Here is a 26,332-nt window from a genome sequence, read left to right on the forward strand (position 1 = left end):
AATAAAAAAAGATTCGCCATCATGTTGGGGGCTTTTGTATCTAATGTGCTTTATTTTATTAGATTAGAGAATTAAAAACTATGGTGGTCGAGTGTTGTTTGACCTGGCGTTGCAGGGATTAAATTTTTTTAAGACTTTGGCTGATCAAAGTTGCTGAACTGAAAGAAGTTTTCAGAGAAAACTTACGAAGATTCCTCGGTAAAACTGAACGTAAAGTTTCGAGATTTTTAATTCGCGTGCCGGTAAGTAATGTTTAAAGGCCGCCCCGCGGTCTAACTTGCCTGCCTCACACCCGGAGGGCCCGGGCTCGTTTCGATTCCCGGCCAGGTCAGGCATTTTTACCTGGGTATGAGGGCTGATTCCAGGTTCACTCAGTGTTTAATGATGAGATGGCGACGCCGGTCTAGAGACCCAGGAATAACGGCTGAGAGTATTCGTCACACTGACCATGCGTTACATCGTAATCTGCAGGCCTTCGGACCGAGGAGCGGTCGCTTGGGAGGTAGAAGGCCCATTTCAGCTGTAGCTTGGCTTGGTTTAGGGGTAAAATTATAAGTATACATATTTCATTCTTCTGATGTTTAGTCAAATTGTTGATGGTTCATTCGTTCCCGGATGTTCCGTTTTCCCGTGTAGTACGTTTTCTTTTCCCGTGGTCCCTCCAAAAACGGAGAATCGAGGTTCTACCGTAGGGTACTAGTTAGAACTGTATGGACAAATTTACCATTTATATTTTTATCCATAGCAATTTATTATGTGCAGTATAGGCCGTATTCTTTCTTTTGGAAGTGATTAAATATTTATGTCATGCTTTCTATTTCTCTCATGCAATGGTGGATATGCTGTGTGGGAGAAGTGTAGGGTTTATAACTTTTAATGCCTTTATCTCGCAAGAGGATTTTGGCACATACATCTTGTTGTTCTAAGGGCCTCATCTGGTGTATTACTGCAGATAGACTGTATATACTTGGCCCTGACACTTTCAGATTAAGACAATAATTATCACTACCTGGTTCCGACAGTTCATTAATACAAACAGACCTACATATATTCCTATCAGTTAAAGGTTGCTGAAAGTAACAAACAAATAAAATATTAAAGACATGATAATGGGCTTTTGCTGTATTACAAAACAAGGTGAAATTCTTTACGTTTCGCAGAGAACTTTGCTCTGAGTCTTCAGAAGAAAATTTCGTCTGGTCACAAGCAAGACTTCTCTAACAACAAAATATTACTACAAATGAACAATTTATTGTTAAATGTAGTTAAGTTGTTGTCACTGGGAACCACAAGTTGTTTATTGATAAGGAAACTTAATCAGTTGATAAGTGGATAAATTGTGAAACATACACCATCACCAAGGAGCAAGAACATTTTAATGCATTTACTGACGATTAAAACACTGTAGCTGACTTCCGTTATTACCCGTATTCGAAATCAGCTATCATGGAGTTATCACACAGCAGCAACACTAGTGCTACTTTAATACAGAAATATACTAAACAACCTATATCAGCACTCTTTCTCTTCCATTTGCCATGGTTGAATCTTCATTGTACAATCACAACTAACTGTTGTTTGGCAATGTTATGCAACTGAAATTGGACAGTCAGAAAATCTGTTCTCTAGCCATAGTTTTATATATGAAATACCTACTAGTACTGTAGAAGAAAGTCCAAACATACCACTTAGAAGTACTCAGTTTACAAACTGCTACAAAATATATACCAGTAAATCGAAGTTTTGAAGTACAGCTTCACAAGGAATATCGAGGACACACGGACAGACATTTTCATCTCAATCAATCAATCAATCAATCAATCAATCAATCAATCAATCAATCAATCAATCAATCAATCAATCATACATCAATAAATCAATCGTACATCAATCAATCAATCAATCAATCACTACTGATCTGCATTTAGGGCAGTCGCCCGGGTGGCAGATTCCCTATCTGTAGTTTTCCTAGCCTTTTCTTAAATGATCGCAAACAAATTGGAAAATTATTGAACATTTCCCTTGGTAAGTTATTCCAATCCCTAACCCCCTTCCTATAAATGAATATTTCCCCCAATTTGTCCTCTTGAATTCCAACTTTATCTTCATATTGTGATCTTTCCTACTTTTAAAGACACCACTCAAACTTATTCGTCTACTGATGTCCTCCCACGCCATCTCTCCACTGGCAGCTCGGAACATACCACTTGTAACATACCACTTCATCGAGCAGCTCGTCTCCTTTCTACCAAGTCTTCCCAGCCCAAATTTTGCAACATATTTGTTACGCTACTTTTTGTTGGAAATCACCCAGAACAAATCGAGCTGCTTTTCTTGGATTTTTTCCATTTCTTGAATCAAGTAACCCCGATGAGGGTCCCATACACTGGAACCATACTCTGGTTGGGGTCTTACCAGAGACTTATATGCCCTCACCTTTACATCCATACTACAACCCCTAAATACCCTCATAACCATGTACAGAGAGCTGTACCCTTTATTAACAATCATATTTATGTGATTACCCCAATGAAGATCTTTCCTTAAATTAATACCTATGTATTTACAATGATCCCCAAAGGGAACCTTCACCCCATCAACGCAGTAATTAAAACTGAGAGGACTTTTCCTATTTGTGAAACTCACAACCCGACTTTTTAACCCCGTTTATCATCATACCATTGTTCACCAGCCATCTCACAACACTATCGAGGTCACCCTGCAGCAGCTCACAATCTTGTAACTTATTTATTACTCTGTACAGAAAAACATCATCTGCAAACAGCCTTATCTCTGATTCCACCTCTTTACACATATCATTGATATATATAAGAAAACATAAAGGTCCAATAATACTGCCTTGAGGAATTCCCCTCTTAATTATTACAGAGTCAGATAAAGCTTCGGCTACTCTAATTCTCCGAGTTCTATTTTCTAGAAATATAGCCACCCATTCAGTCACTCTTTTTCCTAGTCCAATAGCACTCATTTTTGTCAGTAGTCTTCCATGATCTACCCTATCAAATGCCTTAGATAGGTCAATCCCAATACAGTCCATTTGGCTTTCTGAATCCAGGATATGTGCTACATCCTGCTGAAATCCTACAAGCTGAGCTTTAGTGGAATAACCTTTCATAAATCCAAGCTGCCTTCTGTCAAACCAGTTATTAACTTTGCAAACATGTCTAATATAATCAGAAAGAATGCTTTCCCAAAGCTTACATGCAATGCATGTCAAAGTGACTGGCCTGTAATTTTCAGCTTTATGTCTATCACCCTTTCCTTTATACACAGGGGCTACTATAGCAACTCTCCATTCATTTGGTATAGCTCCTTCAACCAAACAATAATCAAATAAGTATTTCAGATATGGTACTATATCCCAACCCATTGCCTTTAGTATATCCCCATAAATCTTATCAATTCCAGCTCCTTTTCTAGTTTTCAACTTTTGTACATTACTGTAAATGTCATTGTTATCAGAGGTAAATTTTAATACTTCCTTAGTATTACTCACCTCCCTTATCTGGACATTACCCTTGTAACCAACAATCTTTACATACTGTTGACTGAATACTTCTGCCTTTTGAAGATCTTTGCATACACACTCCCTTTGTTCATTAATGATTGCTGGAATGTCCTCCACTGAACCTGTTTCTGCCTTAAAGTACCTATACATACACTTTCATTTTTCACTAAAATTTGTATCACCACCAATTATGCTTGCCATCATGTTATCCTTAGCTGACTTCTTTAGTAGATTCAATTTCCTAGTAAGTTCCTTCAATTTCTCCTTACTTCCATATTTTTTTCTAACTCTATTTCGTTCCAACCTGCACCTCCTTCTTAGTCTCTTTACTTCTCTGTTATAATATAGTGGATCTTTACCATTTCTTACCACCTTTAAAGGTACAAACCTATTTTCACATTGCTAAACAATTGCTTTAAACCCATCCCAGAGTCTGTTCACAGTTTTATTTACCTTTTTCCAGCAATCATAGTTATTTTTTTTAAACTCCCTCGTGCCTATTTTATCAGCCATATGGTACTACCTAATAGTCCTTATTTTAAAACCTTCCTTTCTTCCACATTTATTTTTAACTACGACAAAAACAGCTTTGTGATCACTAATACCATCTATTACTTCGGTTTCTCTATATAGCTCATCTGGTTTTATCAGCACCACATCCGAAATATTCTTCCCTCTAGTTGGTTCCATCACTTTCTGAATCAGCTGCCCTTCCCATATTAACTTATTTGCCATTTGTTGTTCATGCTTCCTGTCATTTGCATTACATTCCCAATTGACATTTGGTAAATTGAGATCACCTAATACTATCACATTCCTTTCCATATCATTTCCAACATAGCTGATTATCTTACCAAATAATTCTGAATCCGTGTCAGCGCTACCCTTTGCCGGTCTGTACACTCCTAAGACATCACGTTGCCTATTACCTTTAGAGATGAGCCTTACACCCAGAATTTCATGTTTTTCATCCTTAATTTTTTCATAGCTTACAAATTCTTTCACCAGAATTAATACTCCCCCTCCTACCATTCCCATCCTATCTCTACGATACACACTCCAGTTCCGTGAGAATATTTCTACATCCATTATATCATTTCTCAGCAATGATTCAACTACTATTACAATATCTGGTAGGTATATATCTATTAAATTACTTAATTCGATTCCTTTGTTTACAATGCTTCTACATTTGAGCACTAACATTTTTATGTCATCCCTACTTGATTTCCAGTTCCCTGTTCGCTTAACACCGCTCCCTAGGGCACTGCGTTTCCCCACTTTCTCCTTTCCCTCTTCCTTCTCTTCTACTTTCCTCAACATCTGCCTCAACCTAATTATTGGATAACATTCTACCCTGGTTCCCTTTCCTCCACACTTTCCCCACATGTCTAATGATGGAATCCCCCATGACCAGAGCCTCAACCCTACCCACCTCATTTGATCCCTAGACGCGATGTAAAATCACCTAACCGTCCATGATAAACAATGTTGTTGTTGCTGTTGTTAGAGTCATCAGTCCATAGACTCTGTTGATGCATTTCTCATGCCATCCTATCTTGTGCTAAACTTTTCATTTCTGCATATGCTCTAATCTGCTTGTAATATTCATACCTTGGTCTACCCTACCGCTCTTACTGCCTACACTTCCCTCCCCTCTTAAACTAACTGAACAGTTTCTGGGTGTCTTAAGCTGTGTCCCATCATTCTCCCTCCTCTTCTTGTTAAATTTACCTGAATCGATCTCCTCTCAACAATTCGATTCAGTTCTTTCTTCATTCATTATTTGATCTACCCATTTCACCTTCAGCATTCTTCTGTAAGACACATTTCAAAAGTTTGTATTCTCTTTCTTTCTGAGCTAGTTATCAACAATGTTTCGCCTCCACACAATGCCATGATGCAGAAGAAAGCCTACATAAACATCCCTCTAATTCCTATATCAATGTTTAAAGGGAGCAAATTTCTTTTCTCAAGAAAGGCTTTCTTTGCTTGTGCTAGTCTGCATTTTATGTCCTCCTTACTTCTGCCATCAATAGTTATTTTACTACCGAAGTAACTATATTCGTCTACTTCCTTTAAGACTTTATTTCCTAATCCAATATTTCCTGCACCACCTGACTTTGTTTGACTGCACTCCATTACTTTTGTTTTGGACTTTCATCTTGTACTCCTTCCCCAAGACTGTCCATACTACTCAGGAATTTCTCCAGGTCTTCTGCAGACTCACATAAAATAACAATATCATCAGCAAATCTCAGGTTTTTAATTTCCTCTCCTTGGATTGGGATCCCGTTTCCAAATTCCTCTTCGAATTCCTTTAGCCTGTTGTACATAAATATTGAAACGGCAAGGAGAATACTGCAGCCTTGCCTTACTCCTTTCTGGATTACTGCTTTTAAGCCCTCGATTCTTATCACTCCAGACTGATTTTTGTACAGGTGTAGATAATTCTTATTTCTCGGTATCTGATCCCGATCACCTTCAAAATCTCAAATATTTTGTCCAATGAAACATTATCGAATATGCCTTTTCTACATCTACGAACGCCATGTGCATGGGCTTGTTATCGTTAATTTGGTCCTCTAAGATCAGACATAAAGTCAGCATTGATTCACGTGTTCCTACAATTCTTCTGAAGAAAGACTGAGCTTCTTCCAACTCAGTTTCAGTTTGTCTTTCCATTCTTCTGTAAATAATACGTGTTAAAACTTTGTAGGGGTGAGATACTAAACTAATGGTGTGGTAGTTTTCACACTTGTCAGCACCGGCTTTTTTGGGAGTAGGTATAACAACATTCTGCCTAAAATCAGATGGCAGTTCTCCTCTATCATACACCTTACACACTAAAGGAATAACCTCACCATGCTGGTTTCTCATAAGGTAGTCACTAATACTGACGGTATGTCATCAAATCCTGGTGCCCTGTTCCTACTGATGTCTCTCAAAACTCTGTTGAATTCTGACCTCAAAACTGGGTCTCCCATTTCATCAGTATCAAGAGCCCCCTCTTGTTCTGGAACCCTATACAGCCAAAACTGGTTAGGACATTTTTGTGGGGACCAAAAAAAAATTATGTCATAAAGAGGGAACATGCTAAAAAATGAAAAACAATTAGGCTATTAAATTTAAGGTTAGGTTTGAACGTAAGAAAATAATTACAATGAAAACAAAGAAACAAGTTTTTGCAATTATAATTAATGAAATAAATAAAGAAATGATACATTTTATAAGACACCAACATACTAAAACATCAAGGAAAAACTTTCTTAGAGACATGAACTATACACGTTGCTTACAATTATGTTATAATAAAGTTATCGTAGTAATGTCCAACATCTGGACGATTTGCACACGTTTCATGAATGGATTAGTATTCGCTTTCTCAATAAACTTTAATTTTTTATCATTTGTAAACTGTCTAGCTTTCTTCTTCTCTATAACTGAATGTCCTGCAAACTACTATGCAGAAGTACAGTAGGCCTACTTTATGTACGTTGTTATACAATTCACCTATGAACATAAAATTAAGCACCAACACGTCAGCTGTATATGTACGTAGAGTAGGCGTAATTTACACACCTTGTTATACAATGCACTTACAAATGTAAAATTAAACACCAACACGTCACATGAGTTACTGTTGCACGATCCAAACAAACACACACCCACATCAACGACTGGCTTGAGACCGATGTTCCTTGCAGCTGTAGGCCAACACACTAAGGCCGTGAAATGAAGTTCTCTACCAAATCCTTACCCAGTCCAGTCATCGCTGGCGCATCGTGCATGCAATGTGGCCGGGAAATCTAATTTAAATTTCTTATTGTGGGGGTTATGAACGTACTAAAGAGTAATGTAAATGTGCTATTCAAATTTCTTTAGCATGTATTTAATAGGGCATGGACTGGGACATTGGAATAATGACGTAGTAACAAGGGAAACATGCTAGATAGGGATGTCTTAAATAGTTTCGACTGCAATCAACTTCTTTACCTTGATACGTTGGATACGTTCCTGCCATCTTTCTGCCTTGTCTTCTTTCCCTAGAAGTGGCTTTTCATCTGAGCTCTTTAATATTCATACAACTAGTTTTCCTTTCTCCAGAAGTTTCCTTGATTTTCCTGTATGCAGCATCTACCTTTTCTAGGAACATACAACCTTCAACATCCTTGTAATTCTCTTCCAGCCATTCTTGCTTTTAAGTCTCCTGCACTTTCTATCTACTTCATTCTTTAATTACCTGAATTCTTTTCTGCCCTCTTAATTTTTTGCATTCTTGTACTTACGTCGGTTTTAAATCAGGTCCAGTATATCTTGAGTTATCCATTGATTCCCTTTTGATTTTATGTTGATAATTCCGTAGCTGCTTGACCAAAGATCCTGCTCTTCGTACTTCACTTATACCAACTACATCTAACTTTAGTCTAGCCATTTCCCTTTACAGATTCTCTAACCTACCACAATGATTCAGACTTCTAACATTTCATACTTCGACTCACAGATTGTCAGCATCCATCTTCCTGTAGTCCCATCCCGGAGATCCAAATGGGGGACTATTTTACTTCAGGAATATTTTACCCAGGAGAAAACTATCATCAGTACATCATTCATACAGAGAGAGCTGCATGTCCTCAGGAGTTAGATACAGCTGTAGTTTCCCACTGTTTTTAGCAGTATCAGCCCAGCTAAGCCATGTTAAGTATTATTATAAAGCCATATCAGTCAATCATTCAGACTGACACCTTTGCAACTCCCGAAAATCTGTTACCCATTTTTTGATGAACCATTCATTACACGGGTCTCTCGACAGATACCCATCTGATATAGTTGCACCTACAGGTCGCCTACCTGCTTCATTGGAACACAGAAGCCTCCCCACTGCAGCAAGGTTGCATGTTCACAGGGAAGGAATGAGGATGTATGGTAGCTGTAACTAGAAATGGCATAAAGCAGAGGGAAAAAATATAAAATCATAGAAAGTCATTTATACTTTTCCATATATACATTACAAAAAATATTTCACAGACCTAACACCTTGAAGTAGTGTTAAGACCTTAGATGTAGATCTTTTGACACAGTGTAAGAAGAGACATACATCATATTTGGTTCATTGGTCACAAATGTTGCAACAGCTCTGTCTCTAGCTTCTGGCCATTCATACAAATCTCTGAAATTAAAAATAAGAAAATATTAATAAGGAGAATTAATTTACATAAATTAAATTGCTCATATTGTCTCCTTGAATGTTGCTCATTTCTGCAAAATCTCCTTATTGTCATCCATTTCAGGTGAAACTTTAATCCCTTTATGTTCTTGCAACAGGAAAAGGGAATGACAAAATTCAAGATATATTTGTAATTGCACACAAATATGTAAGTACAAATTATGAAAATTAAGTCTTTGCTATAATCGACTATCGATCTGACACCCATGCTACAAACAGTTATATGATATTTGTCACAGTATTTTCCACATAAAAGAACACACACACTTTCATGAAATTTCTAATTAGTACACTGTTTATGAAAAAATCCACGAATTTCATTTCTTGTCAAAACATTTCAATAAAGTTTCATATTTAAACATACACTACATTGCCATTAATGATCGAACAATTCCTGGAAGGAAAACAGACTGATCCTGTACATCACTAAAGCCTATCACATGAAAACCTGACAGATTTTTTTTTTTAAAATAAGTTGTTCTACGTCATAGACACAGGCAAGTCTTATGGTGATGATGGGATAAGAAAGGAAGTGGCCATGGCCTTAATTAAGGTACAGCCCCAGCATTTGCCCGGTATGAAAATGGCAAACCACAGAAAACCATCTTCAGAACTGCCGACAGTGGGGTTCAAACCCAGCTGCACGCCTCTAACCACAAGGCCAACTCACTTGGTTGGAAATGTTTCCTAGCCACAACAATACAAATAAAGGTACCATAAGAGCTCAGTGAGGCTGAAAGGGTCATGATTATTGGTGACCACTGATTTGATCATTCCATTCATGAGATTTCTAGCAGGTTTCAGATACTATGATAAACAGTGAGTGATGTAGTGGTGAAATGGAAATGCTAGGGAGTTATAAAATCCTTACCTCAACCAAGGAAGCTAAGCCATTAAAAGATGGAGACTGCCGATGTCTTAGACATATGGCAAAGTCTAACCCATAAACTGTCCGAGTCGTTGGCTGAATGGTCAGCGTACTGGCCTTCTGTTCAGAGGGTCTCGGGTTCAATTCCTGGCCGGGTCGGGGATTTTAACCTTCATTTGTTAATTCCAGTGGCCCGGGGGCTGGGTGTTTGTACTGTCCCCAACATCCCTGCAACTCACACACATAACACTATCCTCCACCACAATAACATGCAGTTACCTACACATGGCAGATGCCGCCCACCCTCATTGGAGTGTCTGCCTTACAAGGGCTGCACTCTGCTAGAAATAGCCATACAAAATTATTATTATACCCACAAACTTTCTTACAAACCATGGCCATAGACTTTCAATTGGCATCTTGAAGTAATACCAGCATTCGTACCATTTGTTACGAGGTGTTTGCATTAAGATTCCATGGGTGAACTGCGGCTGATTACAGTGGTGCAAAACACATCCCTTATGGACTCAGAACAATGGAAGTGACGAATCACACTACACGCTATGATACTCTGATGGACGTGTATGGTCCTGGCAGATGCCAGGTGAGAGTTTTTTACTGGAGTGAACGGTTCCATTGTGAAATTTGACAGAGGAGGCATTATAGTGAGGGCCTGTTTTCCACTGTTTAGTCTTGGTCCACTGGTTTTAGCACATCAAATCATGAATGCTAAAACCTGTTAAGCAATACTGGACAATTTTATGATACCCATATTATGTCAACAATTTGGAAGAACTGGTCATTATCATTCTCAACATAACAATACATCCATTCATAAAGTGAAGGCTATAACTGAGTGGTTTTTGAAATGTGAGTGAATGATATCTAATGCCCAGTCCAAAGTCCTGATCAAAACCCACTCGAGAATCGCAGGTATTAATTGAATAATGAAGGCATGTTATCATTTAGGAAGAATGATCTAAAGTGACAAAGGAATGCATTTGAAGTAGAAATTAAAATTTAAAATTGTCTGAAAATTTTAACCTTTATCTAATTAAGCAATAATTTTGGCCAAAATACAACTGTTAAAATTTTTATGTGTGTACCTTATATATAAATATAGTACTTATTCAATGTATTGTGTTAAAAGAAATGTTGGTGAAGACACCTTCCAGCCAAAACAAGTTACGAACGTTGACCACCTGATATATAAGCACAACAAATGAACTAGAGAGGATACTTCCACGTCTTGACTTCAAAATCTGAAGTCTAAAACACCTTAACAGTAGTGTAGTACTAGAAAATTTCCTCTAAACAATAAGAGATCAATATCAAAAAAAAGAATATTCAATACAAATGGCCACTTTTGGTCTTCCATGCAAGCACCATTTCTTCAAACTGTTATGAAACCTTTTGACACTTCCCTATGAGATTTACCCAAAATTTACTTCTATTCATAACCCTTTAAGGGTTGAATTGATGAAGCACTGACATACCCCACAATTTAGGTTTCTGCACACTCATAAATAAACCTCCATTATAAATTAATGTACCAAAGGATGATGAAAAAATAGGAAGACTGGGACAGAAATACAGGTATAAGAAACTCCAGGCAAAAGGAGTAGTGAAAGAAGAAAAGGAGAAGAGCTGGGAACTGTTCCCCCAAAGAATTGAGGAAGATAGTAAAGGATATCAGAAAATGTTATACTGGTTAATGAAAAGTAAAATATCACATAGGGAAAAAATTAAAGATATAGAAACAGAGGAAGGTATCACTACCAGAAACATGGTAGGAATTATTATTATTATTGCTATTGGCTTTATGTCGCACCGACACAGATATGTCTTATGGCGACGATGGTACAGGAAAGGGCTAGGACTGGGAAGGAACCGGCCGTGGCCTTAATTAAGGTACAGCCCCAGCATTTGCCTGGTGTGAAAATGGGAAACCACGGAAAACCATCTTCAGGGCTGCCGACAGTGGGGTTCGAACCTAATATCTCCCGAATACATGGTAAGAATCAGAGAAGAGATGAAGAATTGCTGAATGGGGAGTGTGATGAAGAAAAGGCTACCAAAATCACTAATGAATTACAGAAGGAACAATCTCCCATTACTTGAAAAGAGATAGAAAATGCCCTGAAGAAAATGATAAGTGGGAAGTCAGTAGGAGCAGATGATCCAACTAACAGCAGACATGATTAAGGCAGTTGGAATCCCTGGAATACAGTGGCTACATCGAACACTGGGAGTTATATGGAAAGAAAACAAGTAACAGATGACTGGAAATAAAAAAGGAATTATAATACCATTATTTAGTTCTTTCTCCGGGATTAACCATGTTGTTGTTTTCTGTACATTCTGTACAGTTTGCCAATGTTTCAAATGCATTGCAGTATTCTTTGTCAAGGAGACTGAAATACCCCTACTCGATCAGAGGTAATCAGCCTCCCAAGCAGCAATCACACTACGAGAGTGGTTCCTGACTTTGGCCTTATTTATCCTACCCTCTCTGGTTGACGTAAACTCCCTGCCTGTCTCATGAGAATTCTGGAAAGTATGTGTCACAGCCAGGTAATGGGACTAGCTCGCACTGTTATGTAATTAGAGGTTCGTCCTGCGTGTTTATGTTGATGTCTGTGTCTCTTAATCTATGTATGACAGGCATCCAAGAATTGCTGATTTTATATCCTCCTCCTAAATTCACATTGTCTGGGTGATTCTTGATTTCGATAGCCTCACGGATTTTCCTGTCGATATTCCAACGGATAGCTGCTAGGATCATGGTCTTGTCAAATGATATTCCGTGTCTTGTTTCGTAAGAATGCTTGGCTACAGCTGAAATATCTGTGTTTTGGTTCTTGGTGTGACAGATGTGTTCTTTTAGGCGGGTACAGATCAGACATTTTGCTTCCAATATCGCTATGGCCCTCTTAATCAATGATGTTAGAACAGCCTGCTTTTGCAATGGGTGGTGATGAGAAGAAGCATGCAGGCACCTGTCTGTGTGTGTAGGTTTCCTGTATACTGCGTGACTCAGAGTCCCATTGGTGTTGCGTTTTATTAGGACATCTACAGTAGTTTTCCGTTTACCTCGATTTCCATGGTGAACTAAATATTTCCATGAATAGAGAAGAAATAGCTGTAGGTTACTGTTCCCATGAAGACAGATCAAGAACGTGTCACCCACGTAATGGACAAAGCATTTTGGTTTCAGGATAGATGTCGCTAAGGCTTTTTGTTCAAAGTGTTCCATATACATGTTTACTGTTATTGGAGAGAGTGGTGATCCCATTGCAGCCCCTTCTGTCTATTCATAGAACTCCCCTTTAAAGTAGAAATCAGAAGCTTTGAGGCATTCTTTAGCTAGTGTTGAAAGATCTACTGGAAGTTTCTGGTTTAATAGCGGAAATACTTCTGTTAGCGGCACCTTGGTGAAAAGTGACGCGAGGACAAAACTTACTAATAAGTCCGTACTTTCGATTGATTGGTCCTTAAGGAGCTGGATGAAATGTCGGGAGTCCTTCACATGGGTTTCAGTGCGTCCTGTATGTGCCTGAAGTAGTCCAGCTAGGTAATGGACGATATCATGTATCAGAGATCCTATAGCGCGCATGATAGGTCGCAGAGGTATGCCTTCTTTATGGATTTTTGGAACGCCATACAATTTAGGACGTATTGGGTCTGAGGAAATTGGTTTCTTCTGTATTTCGGCTGGAATACTGGAATTTTTCACTAGTATGTGGAGTTTGTTCTTAATGCATTATGTCAAGATATGGAAACAATAATCCTAACCACAGACAAAGGCAACACTACGGTAATAATGACACACGCCAACTACACGCTGAAGATAGAACAATTACTCACCGATTCTACATATAGGAAAATAAGAAACCCTACCAAGCGCATTAAGAAACACTACGGACAGGTTTGGCAAGATACTGGATAAATATGACATAAAAACCATCTATAAACCACACCGGAAGTCAGCCCGTTATCTACCACCAGTAAAAGACATAATAGAACTACAGGCTCCTGGAGTATACCAAATTGAATGTAGCTGCGGAACGTGTTACGTCGGTGAAACAAAATGTCCTGATCTCTACCCACCTAAAAGAACACATCCGTTACACCGAGAACCAAAATACAGATATTTCAGCTGTAGCCAAGCATTCCTACGAAACAAGACACGGAATATCCTTTGACGAGACCATGATCCTAGCAGCTATCCTTTGGAATCTCAAAAGGAAAATCCATGAGGCTATCGAAATCAAGAAACATCCTAACAATATGAATTTAAAAGGAGGATATAAAATCAGCACTTCCTGGTTGCCTATCATACATATATTAAGAGATACAGACCTCAACATATACACGCAGGACGAACCTCGAATTACATATCAGTGCGGGCAAGTCCCATTACCTGGCTGTGACGCATACGTTCCAGAATTTTCACGAGACAGCCAGGGGGCTTGCGTCAGCCAGAGAGGGTATGATATATCAGGCCAAAGTCAGGAACTACTCTCATAGTGTAAATGCTGCCTGGGAGACTGATTATCTCGGATCGAGTAGGGGTATTTCAGTCACCCTGATAAAGAATACTGCAATGTATTTGAAACATCAGCAAACTGTACAGAATGTACAGAAAACAGCAACATAGTTCAACCCGGAAAAAGAAAAATAATTCTACACACCGTGGAAGCTTCACTTCTATAACAACATAGTTTAAAAAAGGAAGAAGAAGGAAGTGCACCAATTATATAGATGCATCACCCTTTTGTCACATTGCCTTAAGATAATGGAGAAGACTATAGAACAGAGACTGAGAAAAATAATGGAAGACCAATTTGAAAAGGAACAACATGGATTTAGAAGAAATAGAGAAATCACATACCTATTTTTTTTACCCAGGCACTTAATGGAAACATTTTGGGGTTAAGGGAAGGACTTGATAATAGTGTTTTTGGATTTGGAATAAACATATGGCAGGGTGGAGACAGGAAAAATATGGGAATGTTTAGTAAAACATAACATCCCAGAATCACTAATTTAAAACATTCAGATGTTGTATGACGGATGTGAAAGTAGTGTGCAAGTAGGAGATGGAAGATCTCAGTTGTTTAAAAGAAGAAGAGGTGGCCAACAAGTGAGTTCTCTTTCCCCATTGCTCTTCATTTCACTCATGGTTACTATTATATAGAGACTCTAAGGAAGAGATAAGGAAGATCTTAATGCATTTGTTTTTGCTGATGATGTTGCCATTTGGGAAGAAACTGACAGAGATGTTCAGAGGAGATTGGATCTCTGGAACACCAAGTGTAAAGAATATAAGTTAAATGTGAGCAAGAGCAAAACAGTGGTAATGAAAGCAGAACAAATACACCTTGTAACCTCACACTCAAGGGAGAGAAGATTGAATATGTGAATACCTTGCAATATCTGTGGAGTACAATATCAAATGATGGAAGTGCTAACAATGAAGGTTGCAAAACGGATCCAACTTCTTCCATCAAGTACAGTACATAGTATGGACAACGGAGTTCCTCCGAAGGTTAAACAGACCCTGTTTAAGACTTATCTCCTGCCCATCATGGCATATAGTCTGGAGAGTTGCATCATACATAAAAGAGAAGTAAGTCAACTGCAAGCTTGTGAAATGAAGTTCCTTAGATCAGTTGAACAGAAAACAAGGAAGGACAGAATTAGGAATGATCAGATACAAAGAGACCTGCAGGTCAGCCTGACCAGGGAAGATCGGCTGAGTATTGCAAGGCTGGAGTGACTAGGACACATTGAGCTGATTCAGGCAACTCGAACACCAAGGAAGTAATTTGAAAAGATTGTTCCTGGATGAATACCAATAGATGCCCTAGAAAAGGGTAGTTAGACCAGATAAGAGAAGACCTAGAGAAGAGATGAGAAATATGGGATATCTTAGAAAGAAAAGAAGCATACTAGGACCATAATAATTGGAGGCACATCATTCTTAAACATCCTACCCGGCTTGCTGGAAGGAATTCATGATGATGATGATAATGATGATGATTAACTAATGTAGATGCACATAATACATTATATTTTTTTAAATGGCCAAGTCATACATGAAAAAAGTGAAAATACCAAAATCACTCAACCGTCATGATTAATAATGTTTTTTGCATGGTACACATACATACATATTCCATGTCGTTCCATCTTAAGCGATGTCAATCTTCACCATGTCCTTATACCTGAGTCTTGGTCGCCCTCCTGGTCTTTTGTCTTCAAGTTTTATATCATACATTTGTTTCGGTAATCTGTTATCTCCCATGCATCGCATATGTCCATACTATCTCAGTCACTGTACTGTTGTTCTGTCCTGCAGTCTTACAACTTGAGCCCGCTTGCGGATTTCCTCATTACGGACTCTGTCCCTCTGTGTTTTACCGATCATGCTATGGAGAAATTTCATTTCTGCTGCCTGGATTCTACTAACATCTTTATTTCTCATGGTCCATGTTTCGCAACCATAGGTCAGGAACTGGTATGTAATAGGTTTCATATATGACTCTCTTACATTTTGTTGGTATTTTCTTGTTCTATATTATGTCTAACTATTTTGTACAAGTTGTTACCTGTCTGAATTCTGTGGGAAATTTCCTTGTCTACAGAACCAGTATCAGAGATAACACTTCCAAGATATTTGAATTGATGGTTCATCTGTATCTGTTTCAACTCCATTTCAATGTGTCCCCACTAGTTGTCCATATCTTTTCATGACCATAACCTCACTTTTCTCTTGGCTAAAGATGAGTCCATATTCTTTAGCAACTACTGTCCAGGAGTTTATTTGTTCTTGAAGGTCTTCTTTAGAGTCTCCCCACAAGCATATATTGTCAGCGAACAAGATAACTTTCATTTTCTTACCTCCAATGGTTTAGTGAACTTTTCTCTGAATCTCATTCATCACAGTGATGTCCAGCTCCATGGCTAAATGGTTAGTGTGCTGGCCTTTGGTCACAGGGGTCCCGGGTTCGATTCCCGGCAGAGTCGGGAATTTTAACCATCATTGGTTAATTTCGCTGGCACAGGGGCTGGGTGTATGTTTCGTCATCATCATAATTTCATCCTCATCATGACACGCAGGTCGCCTACGGGATTCAAATCAAAATACCTGCACCTGGCAAGCCGAACTTGTCCTTGGACACTCCCGGCACTAAAAGCCATACACCATTTCATTTCATCACAGTGATGAAAAGAAGAGGAGACAAAACACCACCCTGTCTCAACCCAGATTTGATATCAAATGTTTCAGTCATTCCTACAAGTGTTTTAACTTTACAGCGGGTATCTTCATACAAATTCTTGATCCTGTGTATCATGTCATCCTGTATTCCAATTTTCTTCAGTGTTCCCCACACCTTCTCTCTGTTCACAGCATCAAATGCTCTCTTGATATCCAGAAAGGCTAACCACAAATCTTGGTTGTGTTCGTAGTAATTTTCCATTAACTGACGGACGGTAAACATTAAATCCATTGTTGATCTCCCCTTCTATGAGGTTCTCTTCAATAAGAGGTACTGATTTTATGCTCTATAATTCTTTCATAATGTTTACCATCTTGAGATGTTAAAGTAATGCTTCTACAGTTGAAACATTTCTTTCTATCTCCTTTCTTGAAAACTTGTAAATATGATGCCTGTTTTCCAATCAACTGGTATGACCTCTTCTTTCCAGATCTTATGAAAGAGTCTGTAGATCCAATGTTTTGCCTTTGGTTGTGGCACCATAAACAACCATTAACTCGGCTCAAAGGAGATAGGGTCACCTTCCCTAGTCCTCCACTTGAGTAATTCCTGTCTGGCACGTCCACGTCACGGGGGTGGGCACCCTACATTTCAGGCCAGAGTGATAGGATGGCTGAGTTCAGTCGGGGATCCAGTCCCGAATCTCATTCATCCATGCCCAGGGATACGGGTGAAGACCTTAACGGCAGTGAAGGTGGAAGTGAAAATCACTGGTATGGTGGATCTGGCGAAAGGGGCAATATCTGATCCCTGAGAAAGGACTCAGGGCCTGCTGCCTTGCAGGTTGATAGGGGACTATTAAAGGTTAAGGGAGACAACCTTGACAGAAAAAGCTTCGGAAGTGATACGCCCAGCAAGTCAACTTCTGAATAATTTGAAATTGCTTTCAAAACTAAGCGAGGCCTCGGATGGAAATTTTTGCATGGTATTTCACAACATATGGTGGGTATACAGATGATGTTACAGTCATTGCACTAATATATAGTTCCTTGGTTCTCTCTTTTGGGCTGATTTTGTCATCTTGAGGCAGGGAATTGTTATCATTGAAATGAAAGAACTGTAGAATTGATTTATAATAATTACAGATCATGAGCCAAGAAAATATAAGAGTGTGGATGAATGCATCAGTAGACTGGTATTCCGATACTTCTATCGTATTACATCAGTCCATTTTTGAACTCAGGCTGAGAGAGGAGTCTCCAGATAATTATTTCCCACGAACTGCGCACAATACAAGATTTTTGCCTCTTTGCAAATGGTGATTGTTATTCTTCTTAGTTACTATCACTTACTCCCTTATCCTAAATTATTATATTTTCAGGAAGGAAGTCATCAAACTTCTTCATCCGTATGGAAAAAAAAAATGAATCCTCACTTACGGTACATCATTCATCAAAATTTCAAACATTTTCTTGCTATCTGGTACTATTTTGGCATGACTGTGAGCAGCCATATTCATCAGCTAGTTAATTTTACGTTACAGAACTTCCCCTGAGGATATGAACACGTGCAAGCTTCAGCAAGTAGCCAATAGATGGTAGATAGCATATGTTTTTGAATCATTGCTCAACAACACAAAGAAGCAAAGACATGACACTTGGAATTTCGTTACACAATATATTGCATTGCAACTGCTGTGGGCACTTCCCACGAAACGCAATATATTGTGCCATAACCTGCATTGGGTTAAAGAGGAAGGACATCTATACAACTTCTCACTATGTAAATGAAGTTTCTGTCATTCCTAAAGAACCATTCTGAATATAAATATAAGAAGACATCACAGAAGTAAAGGAAACCCACCTATATATAGGCCTAATAAACTTCATCCGTCCTTGCTCAGTCACAAATTCCAAGGCACGTGGAATCTGGTCACTCCATCTGCTTTTGATACCAAGTCGGAGCCACCTACCAAGAAAAAAGACATTATTATGAAATCAAACTCATGACAATTCGCTTACAAACAAGTCAATTTAGGAATGATAAACAATCAAGAAGGAAATCCAAAATGGTAAGCTGGAAACAAGTGTTCTTATTAGGCTGTTGATCTTACATATTATATTACAACTGAAGATGCCCAATGATAAGGCTGAGAGAAGGGAGCTTATTGGGAACTGAGAAAGGACTGGAACTGACAAAAAGTGAGCCTATCTAAATGAAGACAACAGTGTACACAAATGTAGAACCTGACTTTGTCCTGTTCTTTAATTTTCACTGCTCCCCTCTGTTACGACATGACATTTGTGTTCTCATTTGTGACCAAATTAACACATTTTGAAGGCCTATATTATCTTTCTGCATCATTCACATTTCATCTGCTTCACATAACATCCCATCTTTTCAAGACATAAACCTATGTTTGAAGAGAGTAAATTTCTGCACATAAGCTTTCTAGATTGGACTAGTTTGCATTTTATGTTGCCCTACAAATAATATGCACCCATGTGTAATCTGGTCAGCAGAGCGTTTTATCTGAGAGTGGGAGATGTTTGAATTAACCCACCTGGCGAGAAACATGAAGAACAGGGTTTTTCTTTGTTTTTTGTTTTGTTTTTTAAGTCGCCTGTCACCAGCGGCCTTGTGAGAGTACTGATCGCTCGATTTTAGAATGTCAATCAGCTACGCGTAGACCATCTCCAATAATGGAATGCAATCTATGAGAAGTATACTTGATGCGGTACCGGAAGAATGAGTAATACATGTGTGAATTAGATGAGTGCAGTGTATGATTTAAATTCATATTTTTGTGCCAATGAATAATAATTCATTTATTTATATAACTAAATTATTTTGGAATAATTTGGAATTTTTGAAGTGTCAATAAGCGTCAAATATTTCAGGAACTCAGTTGAAGGTGATAATCACATGACTTCAGATAATCTACGTATGTGAGGAATGCTGACTGCTCACTCTCAGACTGATATTGTTCATCATTCCCTTACTAGTCTCCAAACTAGAAACACGTCGGCGCATTCAGCAAATTTGCAAAAGTTACATAGTATTTCATACTGTCATGTGGCGTGGGCTACAGAACACATCCTAATATTTTGTTCAAGTTTCAGATACGGTCGGAAATATGGATTTTGACATTTATGAAGAGGACCCCATCAAATTTCGTCATATTCAACAAGGGATGTACTAAATTCTACATGGATTCCACATATAGGGTCGAAGGCAATATCACATTTGGCTGAAGAGCAGAGCCAAACCCGATACCAGCCAAAATGTGAATGATACCATCATCAAAGCCGGCCATCAACCTCACCGAATGAGTGATTCTCCAGGCTCCAGTTAAAGATAAGTCGACTAATTAAATTTTAACTTTATAGAACAGTACAGTAGATTTGAATCCACGTTCCATTTTTGAAAATGAAAACCTACAACCTGTTTTCCAGTCATTGACCGGGTCAGGGATGTAATGAATGAAGCAGATATAGGCTATTAGTACGATACATTCCATTTTTATTCATGTTAAATAGCTTACGTTCATGACAGACTACTGCCATTAAATATTGTTAGCAAGCTTCACTTTACTTTATTCTTTTACATTTTCTCGTAGACTGTGAATAAGTTCTTTTTTTTGCTAGTTGCTTTACGTCGCACTGACACAGATAGGGAAGGGCTAGGAGTGGGAAGGAAGCAGCTGTGGCCTTAATTAAGGAACAGCCCCAGCATTTGCCTGGTGTGAAAATGGGAAACCATGGAAAACCATTTTCAGGGCTGCCGACAGTGGGGTTCGAACCTACTATCTCCCGAATACTGGATACTGGCCGCACTTAAGCGACTGCAGCTATCAAGCTTGGTAATAAGTTTATTATTTTCTGCAAGTGAACCTTGACAGTGATGTATACCAGTCATGAGGCTGATAGTGGAATTCTTCCAGACATAATCTCTAGGTTGCCAAGATAATGCTAACTTAGACTTTAAAAATCATACCACTAAATTTAACATGTTTAGTTCATTTAACTATTAGCAAATAAATCATGAGAGGTGTAATTAATTTATTTTGAGTTATTAAATGAATTATGGATAAGAAACAAACTCCAATCTTCTAGAATAATCTGAACCTCATGGTTTTATGTGATTTTAAGTCATCACGAATTCTATTTCAGTTACGAGATGGTAGGACATAATAATAATAATAATAATAATAATAATAATAATAATAATAATAATAATAATAATAATAATAATAATAATAATAATAAATATAAATAATTTATCCATAGGGCCAGATATACAAATAATGTGAGTAGGTGATTGAGTTTTGTGCCATATGTTTGTTGGAGACATACATGAGTGTTGAATTGTGTGTAATATTCAACATTGGTTCTAAACGTTCCCAATGTAGTGTTACTGATAATTTCGGAGTTGCAGTAGAATTATATGCTATACTATACTATGAGCAATCTGCCTTTGTCTGATATTACCATGATGTGACAATTTAGGTCTATTCTAATTGGCAGTGAATTTTATGTGACCGGACTGTACGCCATGTGTTCCGCGCAGAGTGTCGGCAGCAGAACCCAAAGCGATGACGTTCTTCTTTTTCTTTTTGTATAACCTGTTGAGGGGTGAAAGACAATGTTATCACCGGCAGAGAAGATGGGAAAAATCTTAATACTGCTGAACTCTCCAGCCACGAGAAGTATTACATTCAAAATCTTTCGTAATATCACAACTTCAGATTCGACGTCTTAATAAACATTCTCCAACAAGTGTGCATAAAAGCTGTGATATCACATTTCAGGAAGGCATAAATAATAATATTTGGAAATTAAATTAATTGTGGAATTATTTAATTAATTAATTAACAAGAAATTAGGGGACATGTTAATTACAACGTCGAGGAATTCAGGACGTTAATCAAATCACGAGGTATGACGTCAGCTCAGAATATAGGTGCCAAACCGAACTAGAATATTCTTACTTGCTCATCTGCTGGCTACGCGTGTTGCTCGGAAGCTCACTACGCAGGGAGGTCTTTTATAAACCTGGACAGCTGTTACTTGCACACGAGGAGAACAGTGTCATTTCTTGGCAGTTTAACAGACCATCTACAGTCATAACAGACGTCAATAGTGTCTAGGAAGAAAGTACGTATCATTACATGTCAATTGTGAAACCACGAGTGGGGAATTTGTACTAACATTTTTGTGAACGTTTCAGTGTACATCAAGCAGTACCAGTTCGATACCGGCCAAGGCAATGAAGACCTACAGTAAGAAATTTGTGTGCCCCGGAGACATCGCCCAGATCAGGATGCAGTACTAAAAGACAGGACCAATGCCGACAGCATCCTAATGCCATGAATCCAGCCTAGAAGGAGACCAGAGTCATCAAGACATCCAAGTTAAGTCGACATTTCATTTATACTAATAAGTAGTTAACTTTCTTCTCGAAGGGATTATTGATTGAACAGTAGTTTGAGTAGATTTCTAGTATCTTTACCATGTCATTTTCTTGTGTTATACGACGTTGAATTTGTATTTTCTCATACTATACAATTTTTAAGGTGCGTGATGATGGTATGTCAACATCATCGGCCACGCGGGTTTCAATGTCATGTCGTCAGACAAGTATCTGGTTTAAATATCAGCCATCGGCTAACCTTTAAGGAATATTACATTTCCATTCGATTACTATAATATTGAGGATTGTGTGCGTGTGATATTTTTATTCTTGGAAATTCATTTCTCTTATATTTTACCAAAAGTGTTAGCTACATTTTTCATGAGGCAGCAGGCTCATCTGACATATTAATGCTACGCTGACGATACGGATAGCTTTCTTTTGGATTCAATTTCATACTTTTAAGGGAGGACATTGTCTGATTATTATATTTATATGTGGTTCCAGCCATTTATGAGAATTTTTCCGTGATATTTTGGACGGATGTTGCGAATTATTTTCGATATTGTACCTCTCACGTTGTGCAATGTGGAGAAATGCTGCATGCATTATGGTGATTTTATGTGCTATTTGGGGGTGAATCTTCGCGTCTCTATGAACAGAAGCACATGTAATTATTTTCTGCAATGTTGTGTGCAATGATGAATGGATATTTAGGAATAATTTATCGTCATTTTGATGTATTTACGAGTAGTTGTTTTCGTGAGAGAACCATAGGCGATAGCGTCTTCATAAAATATTATTGAACCATGTTGTAAACCACATGTCTTCCTACAAAATAAAATTGAGTGCATGAGATGGTTAGAGCCTTTTTGTCATACTGGATGAGCGTCATCGCAATAATATCAAAATCGTAGCTGTATAATATTACTCAATTCCTCGATATTTGATAAATTTTGGAAACGTCCTGAGTTCGATGCAGATATCGACGATATTATTAGTCACTATTACCCAGACTATTTGTACTGGATGGATTGCTTATAGGTGCAAACCATTATTTATGGGAGTCTTCCATTTCCATGAAATGGACGGATAACGTGTGGATGTGTGTGTATATTTGTAAAATAGTACCCTTAGTTGTAGTTGGTTACAATTCTTTCCTTGGTGGATGATGGTAACGGGAGACTTATTACGTGCATTTTTATTTTGTTATTTCCACAGGTTGAGTGATTTTATTTTTACTGTGAATTATTGATGTGTGTGTGTTACCATCGTTGTTCTGGGTTTCGGCGTTGTGTTAAGGTCATGACACATGGTTAAAGATTTAATTTAATTTTTTTTTTAATTTCTGCTTATTTTTATCAAGTAAAGTCACGTGTATTTTGAGGTTCCGCTGAACAGATAATCAGTGAAAGGTCAAGTTAAATGGGAGAAATAATTAGCAAGTGAAAATAAGTTTTTTTTTTTTTTTTTTTTTTTTTTTTTTGTATTTCATATTTTGACCAGTCATGTAACTTAAGCATTTAAAATCTCGTTCTAGATTTTCTGGCATGATTTGACATAAGTACGAGCATCATTCTCTAAACAAAATCAAATTTAACATTCAAATAATATTCGATAAAATATGACTTTTATGAAAACAATTTTGTCAGAATTAATAAGAATTCATTAACATGTACCATTCCATTTGCTTTAAATTTTTGGATGTACAGCAAGAGTTAACGTAAAATTAAAATTTTTAGTGATCATCTCACACAATCATAATTCTTAGGATGGAATTATTTTGTAATAAATCATCCACCATTAATTTGTATTTCGATGGTTCATTATTTATTGATATCTGCCCATCTCCTTGATCCACACCATCTTCTTTTATGGAACATGTCAATCCCTTACTGAGCACCCCTGAGGGTGTCTGTGTCTCTAATGTGTTAGTCATGGCTTAAACGGGCAGAATATGAACTGGTGGCATAGATTGAATTTAAGGCACTTTGCTTATATTAATTGCCCCTTGATTAGTTCAATATCTCCATAACCAAGTTCTTCTCATTAGAATTAATATTATGTGATTTGGACATACCGTAAATTTATTATCATCAGTACTGTTAAGCGAGTCTTCTTAGATCCAAAACAATTCTCAGTTGAATGTTATTTTTGAAGGATGACCTCCTAATACATCGGTCATAACTTTTTTATGCTGCAATATGTGTGAAAATAATTAGGAATGAATTTTGCTTCTTTTTTGTAAAGCTAGTCCCAAGCGTGTCTGTCATACATTTTTCTACACAATAATAATAATGGAAATAAACTCAGATAGGCTAAATTTTGTGATTTAAAAGGAAGAATAAATACATGGATGTTGTGTATTTGTAGATTTTCTTGGGAGTTATTTGCATGTCTTGTAGTTAGACGGTGTGATTGTAGCTAGTTGAGATTTTTTTTTTTTTTACATTCTTGTCATTTTGTTTTCAACATTTGACCAGTGTGATTTAATGTCAGGTGTAAGTATTCCGTCGTTGTGGATTTATTTTCAGGAAAGCAACGTTGTTGGGTATGCCTTGTAAACAATTAGGGAGGCCCACAGAAGATTAATTCTTGTTGAATTTATTTATTTTGATGAATATGCCAGATTCAAGTCTCAACAAACGGGTCAAATTTTAAAAATAGTAGTCATTAAGACATTATTATTTATAAATTTAATTTTCCGTATTGATTGGATTCAATGTATAGATAAAAAAAGTGTTCCACCGATCAATACTTATTTATTGTAAATGGATTTACATTAGTACCAGTTTCGGCCTTTCATGGGCATCATCAGCTAATATATAATTATATTACAGCCATTAGACAAAATCACAAAGATGTTGTTATGTTAGATCATCCGGATGTCTAACGGGTATGGAAATGAAATATATTGCAGCAGTGTGAAGTTAAAGTAACTATGATCAAAGGTGGTGGTAAAGGTTACATTAAACTAAAACCTATTGAGTGTACATTAGACATGAGTAAATTAAACATATTAAAATACATAGGCCAAGTATAAAACACTTAAAAAGTTAAACACACTAAAATATGGTATATATATGTTAAAACGCTTATTAAAATTTGAGTTCGTGTTGCGTGGATTTCATTCTTCAATCTTCCCTGTGGTTCCTGTGCTTCTGTATCATGCTGATTTAGTTAAATGAGGCAATCTTTGAGATTGTTCTATGGTTGATATGTGTCATATTGATACGTGGCAAGAAACCTTGCCATGAATTTTTTTTTTTTGTAATCCAACTGTTGATGTACTTCAGAAAGTTTTTTATGATAAACTGCAAGACTTGAGTTTAAATTTTAATTAGGAGCTGTTGGTGCCGACACCTCTCTCGTCTATGTTCGTGTTGTGTTTGTTATTATTGTTGTTGTGGAGGTCGTGTAACTCGGCTATCTGCTTCACTGGGAGGCACAAGCTTCCCCACCGTGACGTCACATGGTTCACAGGGGAGGGCTAATAACATACAATCAGTTCATGACTGAAACTTACCTAAATCTTATTTCCGTATTTTTCACAGAGTTGAACTTATATACATTCTCCATGACTTTAAGCTTCTCAACTGAAAGCGGCTTCTCTAGCAACAACTGTGCCAGAAATTCAATCACTTGAGTGGAAGTCAATTTCTCCACATCGTCACTTGAAAATGGGCTCGGGCCATCACCAGACCATTCTACCCATTTCTTAGTAAGGTTTGTGCACTCCTCTCCCATTTTAGTATGGTACCTGTAAAAGAAAATAAGAATCATCACAGAACAATGAAAGTCAAACCAAGTCAAGATTTGGGAAATTTAAATTGTGATTCATAACAAGAAAATATTTAGATCACAACAATCTTAACCCTCAGACCAGTAGTTGAAATACGTAGGTGGTTTGAAAAGTTCTCGGAATGTACTAGAATTAAGTATCTCACCTCGGTGGAACTGCTTTTATTTTTCAACATAGTCTCCCTGTAGACTAATGCACTTGGTCCAGCGATGTTCCAATGCCTTGATCCCATCTCGAAAATGAGATTCCTCCAGGCCTGCAAAATACC

At 37.6% G+C, this 26,332-nt stretch overlaps 1 protein-coding gene across 1 annotated transcript in view; it reads right to left on the reverse strand.

Moving 5' to 3' along the window:
• Positions 1–8,497: 8,497 nt before the first annotated feature.
• The window catches only part of LOC136874181 (leukotriene A-4 hydrolase), a 157,006-nt gene continuing 139,171 nt past the window's right edge, over positions 8,498–26,332 (reverse strand). Inside the window, exons 12-14 of the mRNA XM_068227691.1 lie at positions 25,789–26,022; positions 18,714–18,818; positions 8,498–8,699 (exon numbers count right to left, since the gene is read on the reverse strand). Coding sequence (XP_068083792.1) covers positions 8,579–8,699; positions 18,714–18,818; positions 25,789–26,022 — 460 coding nt within the window. The 3' untranslated portion in view covers positions 8,498–8,578. The remainder of the gene's footprint in view (positions 8,700–18,713; positions 18,819–25,788; positions 26,023–26,332) is intronic.

Source organism: Anabrus simplex, chromosome 5 (assembly GCF_040414725.1).
Source record: "Anabrus simplex isolate iqAnaSimp1 chromosome 5, ASM4041472v1, whole genome shotgun sequence".
In the NCBI taxonomy this organism is placed as follows: domain Eukaryota; kingdom Metazoa; phylum Arthropoda; class Insecta; order Orthoptera; family Tettigoniidae; genus Anabrus; species Anabrus simplex.